This window comes from Ranitomeya imitator, chromosome 4 (genome assembly GCF_032444005.1).
Source record: "Ranitomeya imitator isolate aRanImi1 chromosome 4, aRanImi1.pri, whole genome shotgun sequence".
Classification (NCBI taxonomy): Eukaryota; Metazoa; Chordata; class Amphibia; order Anura; family Dendrobatidae; genus Ranitomeya; species Ranitomeya imitator.
In genome coordinates this window covers 476,073,698-476,085,946 of record NC_091285.1, presented here as the reverse complement: position 1 = coordinate 476,085,946, position 12,249 = coordinate 476,073,698, and the positions used below count along the sequence as shown (strand labels likewise).

The 12,249-nt window shown below is 41.0% G+C and overlaps 1 protein-coding gene across 5 annotated transcripts in view; it reads left to right on the top strand.

The window, feature by feature from the left end:
• RNF111 (ring finger protein 111) overlaps positions 1-11,673 on the top strand; it is a 90,975-nt gene extending 79,302 nt beyond the window's left edge. The window contains exons 11-14 of one of the 5 annotated variants that reach the window (XM_069765894.1): positions 4,789-4,881; positions 7,989-8,084; positions 8,555-8,658; positions 10,479-11,673. In XM_069765894.1, the coding sequence (XP_069621995.1) occupies positions 4,789-4,881; positions 7,989-8,084; positions 8,555-8,658; positions 10,479-10,596 (411 nt within the window). In that variant the 3' untranslated portion in view covers positions 10,597-11,673. Of the gene's footprint in view, positions 1-4,788; positions 4,882-7,988; positions 8,085-8,530; positions 8,659-10,478 lie in introns of all 5 variants that reach the window. The other 4 variants (XM_069765892.1, XM_069765893.1, XM_069765896.1 and 1 more) reach the window with 4 other exon arrangements.
• Positions 11,674-12,249: the final 576 nt, after the last annotated feature.

Genomic DNA, 12,249 nt, shown 5'->3' with positions numbered 1-12,249 from the left:
GACTTTTTTTTTTCCTTTATGCTGCAGTAAGTTGTTAGCAGTTTTTCATAAGATGAAGGCTAGTGCTGTGTGTATAATGCTGCAGTATTCAGATTTGTGGTAGAACAATGTTTTTCATCTCTTGGGTTTTTTGCTTACCTTTTTATTAATATATATTGGGCTTCTAATTTTTATTAAAGGAATGCTTAGGTAATGGTATAAAATTCCAGAAGTTTGATTGTCTCCTGTAAGCAGGTTAGATTCCAGTTCTTTTAGCCTGTAAGTACACTTGCTGATGATATTTTTACAGGTTTTTTCTATAATTAGTGCTGTAATTCTTGTCTGGTTTTTCCAGCAGGCACCAGGGTCCACCACTGTAATTGCTTTGATTTCCCTGTAGTTTTCTATCTGCGTGAATCTATGCAGTTTTCTAATATAGTGTTGTTTGGGACATTGTTTTTATATGTAAGTGATGAGTAAAGTGAGTAAGTCATTTGTATATTACCGCTGGGGAAATGAAGTCTTGAAGGGAATCTGGCATCAGGTTTTTGCCATGGAATCTGAGATCAGCATGATGTAGAAACAAAAAATGCCCTAAATCATTAACACGGAGGACCGTCATAACACCAGACACCTATGTAGAGCAAGAAGAAGTCCTCCAAACATGGTAATGCATAAAAAAAAACATTTTAATGATATGTACACTTAAAAATGTTGAAAGGAAGTGTTTTGGAAATGTACCGTATACAGAAAAAAACAAGCAAAACACTGGGCTCAAAAAATGGATATCAATAGAATAATTATATTGCATCCATAATTATAAGCAATCTGCAACTACATACAAAATGAGATTTAGTTACAAGGTGCACTTGTAAAGCAATAATCATCTATAGAGATAAATAAAGTGCAAAGTGCAGAAAAATTACAACAATAGGGTGCAAAATAAGTAACTAAATGAATATACCCAGACACTACTGGGGTAATGTCCATGGCTGCCCCTAATGAGGCTTGGAAAGGGTTAATAGTATGAATGCAGTGGGGATATACCTCAAAACATGAAACAAATAAGTAAACACCTAATGAGGGAAGCCAGAGACAATGTATACCATGGCTGAAGGTGCAGAGTAGAAAAATCCTTCTCAATCATAAGCATGTAATGAGGAGCCAGAGTGTCCGAAGTCCCAGTGTGCCCCTTACCTGCATTTCGATGTTTCTTCTTCAGAAGTGGGTGCAAATAAAACCAGTCCAACATGCCACCTATTTATACCCATCTCCTAAAGCTCATACCCTGTCAAATGTGAGTAATGTGATCTCCACGTGACCGGAAGTGACACTCCATCTTAGGTCAGCGTCTCCCGGAAGCGTTCCTTCCAGTGTGTGACCCAAGTGAGGAATCGGCCAGAGACTCCACGGGAGGTGTGTCGTCTTAACGTGCAACTGGCGTGACTTCAGCATCATAGCTGTAGTTGTTATAGCTGGATGTAATGGTGAGGACCTGTGGTACCGCCCCATGAAGGTCATGTGACTGCAGCATCATAGCTGTAGTTGTTATAGCTGGATGTAATGGTGAGGACCTGATCGCAGCATCATGCACATCAACCGAAACACATCACTTTGCCTCTGTCTGAGTCTCCTCAGAAATCAGGAGTCATGTTAACCCATTCATGGCAACATTTAACCATGATTAGATTAAAAAAAAAAATTGAAAGTTAATGATGCATCATTTGTTTAAAATTATTAAAGTGTAGACCCAAAGTGTGGTATAAATGGGCCCACATGCACCACATAAGATAAAAGATTAAGTTTAGACCAAAAAAAGTACCAAAAAATAAAGAATATAATGAAAAAATTAAACATGGGTAACAACGAAAAATAATGTATATAATAAATAATATATTCCAAAAGGAATAGGGTGTAAAAACATAAGCAAGATCATAAATTATTTCCCAAAGAGATTTTGTTGCATTTCATTAAAGTGAGCAAGTGCATATGAGAAGGGGAAACGTGCAAAGCAGACACACATTAGGCCTCTTTCACACGTCAGTGTCTCTGGTACGTGTAGTGACAGTTTTCTCACGTACCGGAGACACTGACACACGTAGACCCATTCAAATGAATGGGTCTATGCACATGTCTCCGTGTCTTCACGGACCGTGTGTCCGTGTGCAAAACACGGAGACATGTCCACTTTTCTCCGGCAGCACGTACCGCAATACGTCCCGCACACGTGCACACGGAGAACAGTGTGCACTCTCCTCCGTGTGCAAGTACCGCCGCAGGAGAAACAGAGCTATAGTAAGCGCTGTCCCCCCTGCGTGTGGTGCTGAAGCCGGCATTCATTCCTTCTCCCCAGCAGCGTTTGCTGGAGAGAAGGAATGAAAAATCAGGGTTTTTTATTTTTGTGTTAAAAATAAAGTTTGTGGGTCCCCTCCCGCCTCCCATCCCCTGTGCTCCCGCACGCTTGCCAAGAAATACTCACCCAGCTCCTGCGATATATGCTCTCAGCGCCGGCAGCAGGTCCTGTGTGAGCGGTCACATGGTACCGCTCATTGCAGTGATGAATATGCGCATATTCAGTGCACGTGCTTAAAAAGATGAATTGCTATGTAGTATGAGAGATTTTTTTGCATCGTATTGACTGCAACTTAGTGGCAGAATGTGTAATATAGATAATGTGCAGACATTCGAGAAAACAAAAAATAATAATAATAAATGCATAATTACAAGAAAGAAACCCAGACAGTGTCTGAATTGCAGGCATAAAGAAATATATGGGAATGTACAAAAAAATATTTAAAAGAAGAAAAAAAATAATAATAATAAATGGAATATACATACCGAAGATCTCCTGATGTATGTGGTTTTTTTTCTATATAGTCTGTATACATCTCCAAAACACTTCCTTTTAACATTTTTAAGTTTTGTTAAGGTAATGCATAAAAAATACATTTTATTGAGTTTGGAGGACTCCTTTTTGCTCTACATAGATGTTCAGCATGATGTAGAGTCTGATTCAAGAGATGTTACTGGGTTGTATTTTGTGGTTTTTAATAAAATCAGGGAGGGGGGTTTAATTACTACAGGACTAGGGGGTCTCGTGCTTCCTAGTCCTACCATGCCCCCAGCACTGATCAGCAGCTTTCTGTCAATATACAGTATACACAGAATATTATATATTAATTGTATGTTATCTATACCTTTTATGTTTCACAATTTTTACAATAGGGGCCTTGTATAAGCAATTTGTGTAAAGATATTCTAAAGAAATCTGCAAAGCGCCAGCAGCTTTAAAGCCTCATAATCCTTGACAACCACCACTGTTTTCATACAGAACACCACTGTGGTATCATCAGAGCCAGGCGGCTACTTTAAAGTCGCTCTCTGCACTATGTACGGGATGTAGATGCTAGTACGAGGGCTTTTTTTGTAACGTATAACCTGAAGCAGCCTGAATCTTTAGTTCCCTAGAATATATTGATATTGTATTTTTTCCAGCTTCTTATTGACCTTTTTTGCTTTCCCTGAAAACGGAATTGACACTCTGCATCTGATTCCTACTCTCCTTCCAGTTCACCACGTGTTGTAGCTCCTGAGGATGTGCCTCATTTATTGCCTACGCTTGTCTTTCCATTACTGGATTTCTGCTGTATATTCTATTCTTAATGACATTTGTCAGTCCATCAAAATGTCAAAGATTAGAAAAGCAAAGGGTTGGTTGATTAGATTGTGAAAGCTGATGTTGCAGTTTTCAGATATTTTATCTTTTTTTTTTTTCTTCTTTTTTTTACTGCACACATTACAGTAGGTATCTCGTAGCGCCCTTCTACTCTTGTCTTATTATTCCTGATTAGTGCATGTCTGGATATGTAATCAATGGGGTCCGACTGGTCGCCAAGTCTGGGGCACTTTTATCTGTTAGAAGGGGCAGTAGTGTGTATGCTCGACCACCGCGCTTTTCATTCTCTATAGGGCGGACTTTGCTCTTGTCACTTTCTGGCAGATCCCCATAGAAAATGAATAGTGGCAGTGGAGCATGCGCCCCGCCACATCTTTGTAATGGGAATAAAGGAGCTTTGTTCTGACAATTACATAGTAACATAGTTAGTAAGGCCGAAAAAAGACATTTGTCCATCCAGTTCAGCCTATATTCCATCATAATAAATCCCCAGATCTACGTCCAATTGGTGGGGTTTGACAACTGAAACCTGCATGGACCTATAAGATTTCACTTATCTTGTGGGTGGGTAATGTATTTATTTTTTTTTTTTTACCCGACAACCCCTTTACTGGAATAAAATGTCAATAATTGCAGCATGACTTGAATTGGTCTCGTCAGGTCTTTGATGTTGCACATTTTGAAGGGTTCTGTTACCTTTTTTATACCTAATAAAACCTGTAAAGACTGTAGAGCTTTGTATTTTGGGGCGCCAAGTCAGCTGCTTTCTGTTGCCCCATGTTTGTTTGTTGTGTTATGTCACAGAAGTGGTCTTCTTTAAAAAGATAAATAACCATCATGTCTGAGGCTCACGATGCATCCACACGGTGTTTTGGCCTCTTTTAGTGTAAGGAACACTGTAATGTACGGAGTCTCATAAAGCATACCACCATTTTCTCCTGCGATTTGAAAAAGCTAAACCAGTTTCTGGTCCTTCACTATAGTTATGTGTTTGATATACTTTTCTTTTTTTCATTTGAGCTATTTGGTGCCAGATGGGTGCTCACTACAAAGCCCTCTAACAGCAAATAGATCAATGCGATCATTTCCAAGCAGTTGTGTTAAAGTTTAACTTACATCTGCTATTTGAATAGGTTCCAGACATGGCGGGCTACCCTCACATCCGCTACATTTCATCTGGATTGGATGGAAGGTCATTCAGAGTTCCTTTCAGGGGCAATTTTGAGGTTTGTAACTGAATGTTAGCTTTTTGCTGTCATGTTTTTGAGCAACACATCTATGGAATCTTTCCATGAGGTTGCTGTGTTCTTGGTGTCTTTAAACAGGATACACAATAAACTATTCCCTCCCTCCCCCCCGCCATCAGATGCAGAGTGTTAATGTGTTCCCCAAATACAAGGCCAATTAGTAGGTTTGCTGCAGATGTCTTTAGCAAGCATCTTGGCGTGAGCCGTTAGACATGAAAGTGGCGTTTAATTCCTTGCCGGAGTTATTCTACTGTGACGTTCAGTGTACTTTATATGCACATTGATGATCCACATGATTTCTTGTTTTAGTGCACCCTGTAAGGCTAAAGCTTACTTCTAGCATGATTTGTAGCTAAGCCAACTATAATCTATGTCTAGTATGTAATTTATATATGAATTGATGCCATTTTCCTGCATATTGTAGCTTTGGTCATTGTGTATCCTCTGTATTCAGTAACTAATGTGTGAGCAAAAGAGAACGATTGTACGGGTGTTGGGCTGAAACAAAAATACAGGGATCCCTTCCCAAAACGTAATGAGTCCACACATAGCACATGTTCCTAGCCTACGACTAGTAGAGATGAGCTGATAAATTCGCTGGACTCTGGCCCAGCAGCCATGTCTGTGTCCATGGCCGCTGGGCAAGAACCCCGTGAACCACCTTCTACCTGACTGCATTGATGACACTCTTCTTCGTTCGTTCATTAGCCGGCCTGGCAGGATATCATGTGTGCCTCACGCCGCAATGATATCTCGCTAGGACGTGTATGCAAGTGGAACTGCGGCTGGCATCATTTAGGAGGGGGTACACGGGGCTTCTGTCCAGTGCCCACAGAATACTGACCTGGCCACTGAACCAGGGTCTTCAGAATTGTACACTTATCTCAAAAACATACCAAAACTGATTTGTACATACAATATTGGCTAATAAATTTGACAAGTATTGCTATCACGTAAGATCTTTAATACAAAGTAAAGGACTATAAAATGATTGCAGTATAGTGTGTGCTATTCTGAGGCGTTCCTTTATGAATATGCCTGGTACCCTCTCTGTGCAGCGTACAGTCATCCTAGCCTGTAACCGGGGTTGGGCAGTAACATATCCAGTCCTGTCCTCTCCACGCTGTCGCTTGTCTACTATCCACTTCTTGGAGTTGGGAAGCTGCTTATCTTGATTTGTGCAGCACAGTAAAAGAACACTTGGCCAACAAGTATTGAACGTGTTTGGTGGAACTTTAGTCTAATCAGTCATTCCTTCCCGTCCACTAATAACATATGCACACTTTGAAAATTAATCTATGCTTGGCCGAACAAATGGAAGAGGGGTATCAGCTGCTACCAGACAAGTACGGAGACTGCTTTTCTCCTGATAAAAGGATCTGCCACTTAAAACGTAACATGCATGTTCCCCGACATGAGATTGTTGGCCACCAAGCTTTACTTGGTGATCGAGAGGTGAAGAATATTGGAGGGGATATATGCAACTGTCTAAAAGAAAAGCTGCTCTGTGACTGGCTGCTATTGGCAACACCAGAATTCTTCTAAATCTTTTTATTAATCTTTTCTGTAATGCATTCAAATGTCACCGTAGACTGTAAAATGAGAAACTCTTCTGGAGTGTAAGCGGCTTTAAAATTTTACCTCTTGAAAAAAATTAAAATTCTCACCACCTTAAAGATATTGCAGCTTGTTACCAAGGATACAGGCCACCTCAGAGGTGTTGGGTTTCCTAGGCAAGGCGCGTGGCTGGATTTGGCCTGCCTCTGTGTCCCTGCTCTTCTCCCATCCTGAAGAGGTGAAGCTGCCTCTCAGCTCAGACCAGTGGCTCAGCCGTGCCGCCTGCCTGAACTGTCAATCTTCAGGAATACGCTAATCCTCGGGAGGCAGGGGAGCAGTGTGCTCCTGAAGAATAAAAGTAGTTTCACTTTCAAAGACGGCAACACTTTATTATAAAAACGCTGTGAATTAGGTTTTTTTTTGTTTGTTTTTTTTTTTAACTTCTGTTACTTTAATTACTCCGATTAGGTTCTTTGTTGCCATTTCAACGTTTTTCTGTAAGATCATCTTGTTTCAATGACCTTTTTAGTTCCATAGTTTCTTGAAACAACTGAATGTCACTCTGTGGAGTGATTCTGTATGTGCCTCTCTATAACATCACGCCATTCTTTTGCTCTTTGCCCATGAAGAGGCCAAACACTGCTAGGTAGTGATGAGGGAAAGTGCTCGGGTAAGGGGTTATCCTAACATGCTCGTGTGCTAATGGAGTGTTTTGGCGGTTTGTTTTTTTTGTTTGTTTTTTTTAGCATGCCCGAGTAATATATTTAACATGTGTTCGACAGTCGCAACACATGCAGCGATTGCCTAACAAACTACAATCCCTGGATATGTTGGGGCTGTCAGACAGCCAGGAGACATGCAGCTACAGGGCCTTGAACATGTTTTTCGAGCACGGCAAAGACACTTGGTTAGCACACGAGCATGCCCCAATAACGCCTTATCCGAGCAAATTTGCTCATCACTATTGCTAGGTATTCAAAGTGGCAACTGCTATATTCCTGCAAACCCATGCCGAGGATTGTTGGGGGGGGTTTTGTTTGCTTTTTTTATTTTTATTCTGCAACCCATGCTTCCTTTATTTTTATAGTGAGTTCAAGTCTGTTCAGCACAAAAAATTTAAAACCTATAGTGAAGTAATACCATGTGGAATGGCTATAAACTTTTATTTTATATTGGCATGAGGAAACATTTTTAAAGGGGTTGTCCAGGCGTAATCTTTTTATGACCCATCCTTAAGAGAGATCACGATTCTCAGATTATTGGGGTTGCCAGGTGTCGGACTCCCATAGATCAGCTGTTATTTGCTTTGGGGTCTGCCGGATGTATCTTTCGGACACTGTGCAATGGCTGTTCCTTTGAATCGGAGTGAATAACAGCCGATGGGGTTTGCCATGTCCGACTACCACTGATCTGATATTGAAGGCCCAAATTAAATAAGTCGTCAATACGTTGTACCCTGACACCCCCAGCAGTCTGTCAGTAACTAGCAATATTTCTTTCCATTGATGGCTACGATTTTCCTCCTGCAGGAGCTTATTCATCTGGAGGAAAGGCTTGGAAATGTAAATCGTGGCGCTTCACAAGGGACCATAGAGCGATGCACATACCCACACAAATATAAGAAGGTGAGACGTGAAAATACAAACTTTCTCCAACATTGTTTGAAACGTGTATATTGTTTCATAAACAGAGTGGGCATAGCTTTCAGATGCCAAAATCCAAATATTGGCATTATTGTGCACATTTGCCTCCCCACTCTTTTACTGATCACTTTTTGTCACGTGGGTACAATATGATGTCAGGTTGGTGGGACCGTAATATAGGTCCCTCCAGGGAGGCCGGAGAATACATAAACTGGAAGGGCCCAACCCCCGTAATGTACTTATCCAGATGTATACTTGCAACGTGGCCCCGGGAGTTAGCGATTCTTTGAGAGCCAGGAATAGCCCTTCTGGTCAATGAAATCCGGATTTATTGCTAAATGTAATAGTAAAGTTAAATGTTTGTTGTCGTAAATGTCTTCCTAAAACTGGTCTTTATAAAGCTTGCCAATAATTTCATCTCTAATAAGGTATCCACTGATTGGTTCTCACAGAGGAAACTGCATGGCAAGCAAGATGGGGAGGAAGCCACTGAGGAGGACACTGAAGAGAAGTGTACCATCTGCCTTTCTATATTAGAGGAAGGTGAAGATGTCAGGTAATGTACCAGCTGAATTCTGTACTGAGAAGTTATAAATCATACACGACAAACTTTCTGTAAAATACTTATTCGCAAATGTCAAAATATAATTTCAGTTAGTTGTATTTCTCCTATAGTAGGTATTCTATGTGGGAGGATTGATTCTCAATCCCCGGTCCAGCAGCCAGGTCTATATTCTGTGACCGTTAGACTGGAGCCCGAACAATTGCGTTTTACCTAACTGCAGCTGCGGCTCCTCTTTTGCTTAGCTTGGAATCTCTCAGTAGAATCAACCCTTCTGAGATCTCTATATGGGCATGCAGGTCATAGATGATTGAATAAACTGATACCTTTGGATATCTGCAATCCAAGGTCTAGGGGTAGGTGCACACGGTTAGTAAATGCTGCGGGTTGGACGCTGTGTACTTGTGCAGCGTCCAAATGTTTTACAACCTAGTGGATGGGATTTCAAGAAATCCCATGCCCACTATGCGTTCAGAGACGCCTGCGGAGACGGCAGCATGTTAGCTTCTCTTGTGTAGACGCTACTCTCCGCAAGAGAAATTTCACCCATCGAATATATTGGACGTGGTAAATCCGCCCGGTTCAGTGAACACATAAGGATTTACCTACGTTCAATAGACAGCAGCACCTTGGACGCAGCGAATGTGCGCTGCTACTTTGTATAGTGTTCACCCGGCTTTATACTCCAATTCAGCTTTGGGTTTTTATATTAAGGAAATGTTTTATTTAAAGTTGGTATACATACAACGTGTAGGTGCATGTTCACACTGCCTGGCCTCCCTTTTCTGTGAACTGGACATTACGTTTATATAGCTCCCCATGGCTGGGTGTCTGTTAGTCGGGTCTCGGTCCTGCTCGTCCCTTATTCATTCACATCATTTGATTTATGGCAAGGTTTTAATACTAGAGGTTAGCACCGTCCCGAATAGGGTCGCCTTGACGTGGTGGGATGGCTTTTGCATTTTTATTTTTTTAATCAAAATCACGTTAACTGTTATTTTCAAGCACTATTGCGATTTATTTACTGCAGGGTGTTTGCTCATTTTGTTTATCTTAAATGTTCTTAATATGTAAATGACGATTATCATCTATGGGCCGGACATGGATGTCCCTGAGCATCTGCCTCTAGAGGGTGGTTTAATTGAAAGGGCATGTTACCAGTGTGAGACATGTAACTCAGGAGAGCAGTCTGTCAGTCATGACTTGTCTCACACTGGCAATACCACCTTTCATTTAATGTTACCTCTAGAAAAAGATTCTCGGGGAGATTTCCAGATCTTAGCTTATGTATTAAGAAAAATGTGGATTTCTCTGGAATAAGACATCGGATCACAGAAAATGGAATAAAACGATAACTTGATATCTGTGACCTGCTTGCCCATATAGATGGCTTAAGAGGGTTGTTTCTACTTTGGAGTCCAAGGATATGACAATCTTCCTATTGATATAGAAGCTGCTATATGGGCAAAATAGCCGATATCATGTACTAATAGGTTATTATACTGTATTTAGTGGGTGCTCCGTTGCAGTCGCAGCTGTGATGGGTCGCCTGGGTGCCTCAACCATGTGAACGGATAATGGCTGTATGACTAGTACACAATGTTTTTATAAGTAGTGATGAGCACAAGCGCTCGTCACTCGAGTTTGCCTAGGGTGCGCGGTTATGCACCGAGTATCGTGGACGCTCGAGGAAAATGTCCGATTCCCAACAGCTACATGTTTCGCAGCTGTTAGACACCGTACATGTGGGGATAGCCCGTGTTATCAGGCAGTTTGTAGATTTGTACTAATCTTCTGTTTTTCTCTCCACCCAGGCGCCTTCCGTGTATGCATCTCTTCCATCAAGTGTGTGTGGACCAGTGGCTGATCACAAACAAAAAGTGCCCCATTTGTAGAGTGGACATTGAAGCTCAACTTTCTACTGATAGTTGACATTTTTTTAAAATCCGTAAATAATGTGCCCATTCACTCCTTTCGGTACTGCAGCCAACCAAAGATGGCATGACCTATGTTGAAATCCAGAATAAAGTTTCTGTTAAAAAAAAAAAAAAAAAACAAAAAAGATGGCATGGCATAAATGCACAGACGTGGAAGCATTAAATCTGGTGTCGGCTCTGCCTCGGTATACAACTAATGCTATAGACTACCATTTGTATACAGATCATATTTGGGTCCTTTGCTTACAAAGCAGGGGAGCAGAAATGTATTTATACAGCAATTTTTTTTGTGTGTTTGTCTCTATTTCCATTATTTAGTTGTTCTACAGTTTGTTTTCTTTGTATTCTGCATGGTTTCTCATATTGCATTTCTTTGCACATTTATGGGCTTTGTGACCCCTTAAACTTGCAGGCAAGATCTAGCTGCTCTAGTCGGTAGAATTGAGTCTCTGCGGGCGTGTGGTTTCCACATAGTCCCAGGCTAAATGGATTTCACTCATTACTAACAGTGAAGTCCTTAATTTAATCGACTTTTGTTCATATTTAGTTTGTATGTATGAAAGTTCTAGTTGTCAAAAAGGAGATAATGTATGAAAACATTCCTTATTTTTGGGCTGCTGTATAAAAACAAAAAAAATAAGTGCTAATTGAGATGACGACATTATTTAATGCTGAGATCACACTGCTTTGAGAAATATCCTAGGATAAATATTTGCCACCCATTTTGTTCAGTTTTCCGCAAAGGTGTTTTTAAATCACTTTTCAGCACAATGCAAATATATTTAAGTGTCGATATTAAGGAATTTAGACTGCTGTTCACCTATTTATTTCTTTTATGGATGTGATTTTCTTTGCTTCTGTGGAATCGCTTTAACAAATTGTCCAATAGCAAGTAGTCAGGTACATGTTCTTACTAATATGGGTAAGACGTCTCCAACAATTCTAACATTTAAATGTATAGTCTTAATAGCAGCTGTTATATGGCAGGTGTCCATGCATCCAGAGAACTTTTTCAAGGTCCCCAAAAACTCTTGCGTAGAGTTTTTGGTTTAATAAACTTAGCTAAATGAAAGCGGAGTGTGTCTTTATTTCTTGTTTACAAGAAAAAATAAATAAATGAACTGATGTGCAGTCCAGTTTTTCAAATCTGCAGCATGTTAACTCTGATTTATTTTTTGTGTATACCCTTTGTGATAAATAGGGTAAAATCTGCAACAAAATGCATATTTGGTGGCTGAAATGAAATTACTACAGGTCCCTCCATATTAACCCCTTCCCGACCTTTGACGCATACGCTGCGTCATGAAAGTCGGTGCCATTCCGACCCATGACGCAGCATATGCGTCATGGAAAGATCGCGTCCCTGCAGATCGGGTGAAAGGGTTAACTCCCATTTCACCCGATCTGCAGGGACAGGGGGAGTGGTAGTTTAGCCCAGGGGGGTGGCTTTACCCCCTCGTGGCTACGATCGCTCTGATTGGCTGTTGAAAGTGAAACTGCCAATCAGAGCGATTTGTAATATTTCACCTAAAAAAATGGTCAAATATTACAATCCAGCCATGGCCGATGCTGCAATATCATCGGCCATGGCTGGTCACACTAATGTGCACCCACCCCACTCCTCCGATCGCCCCCCCAGCCCCCCGAT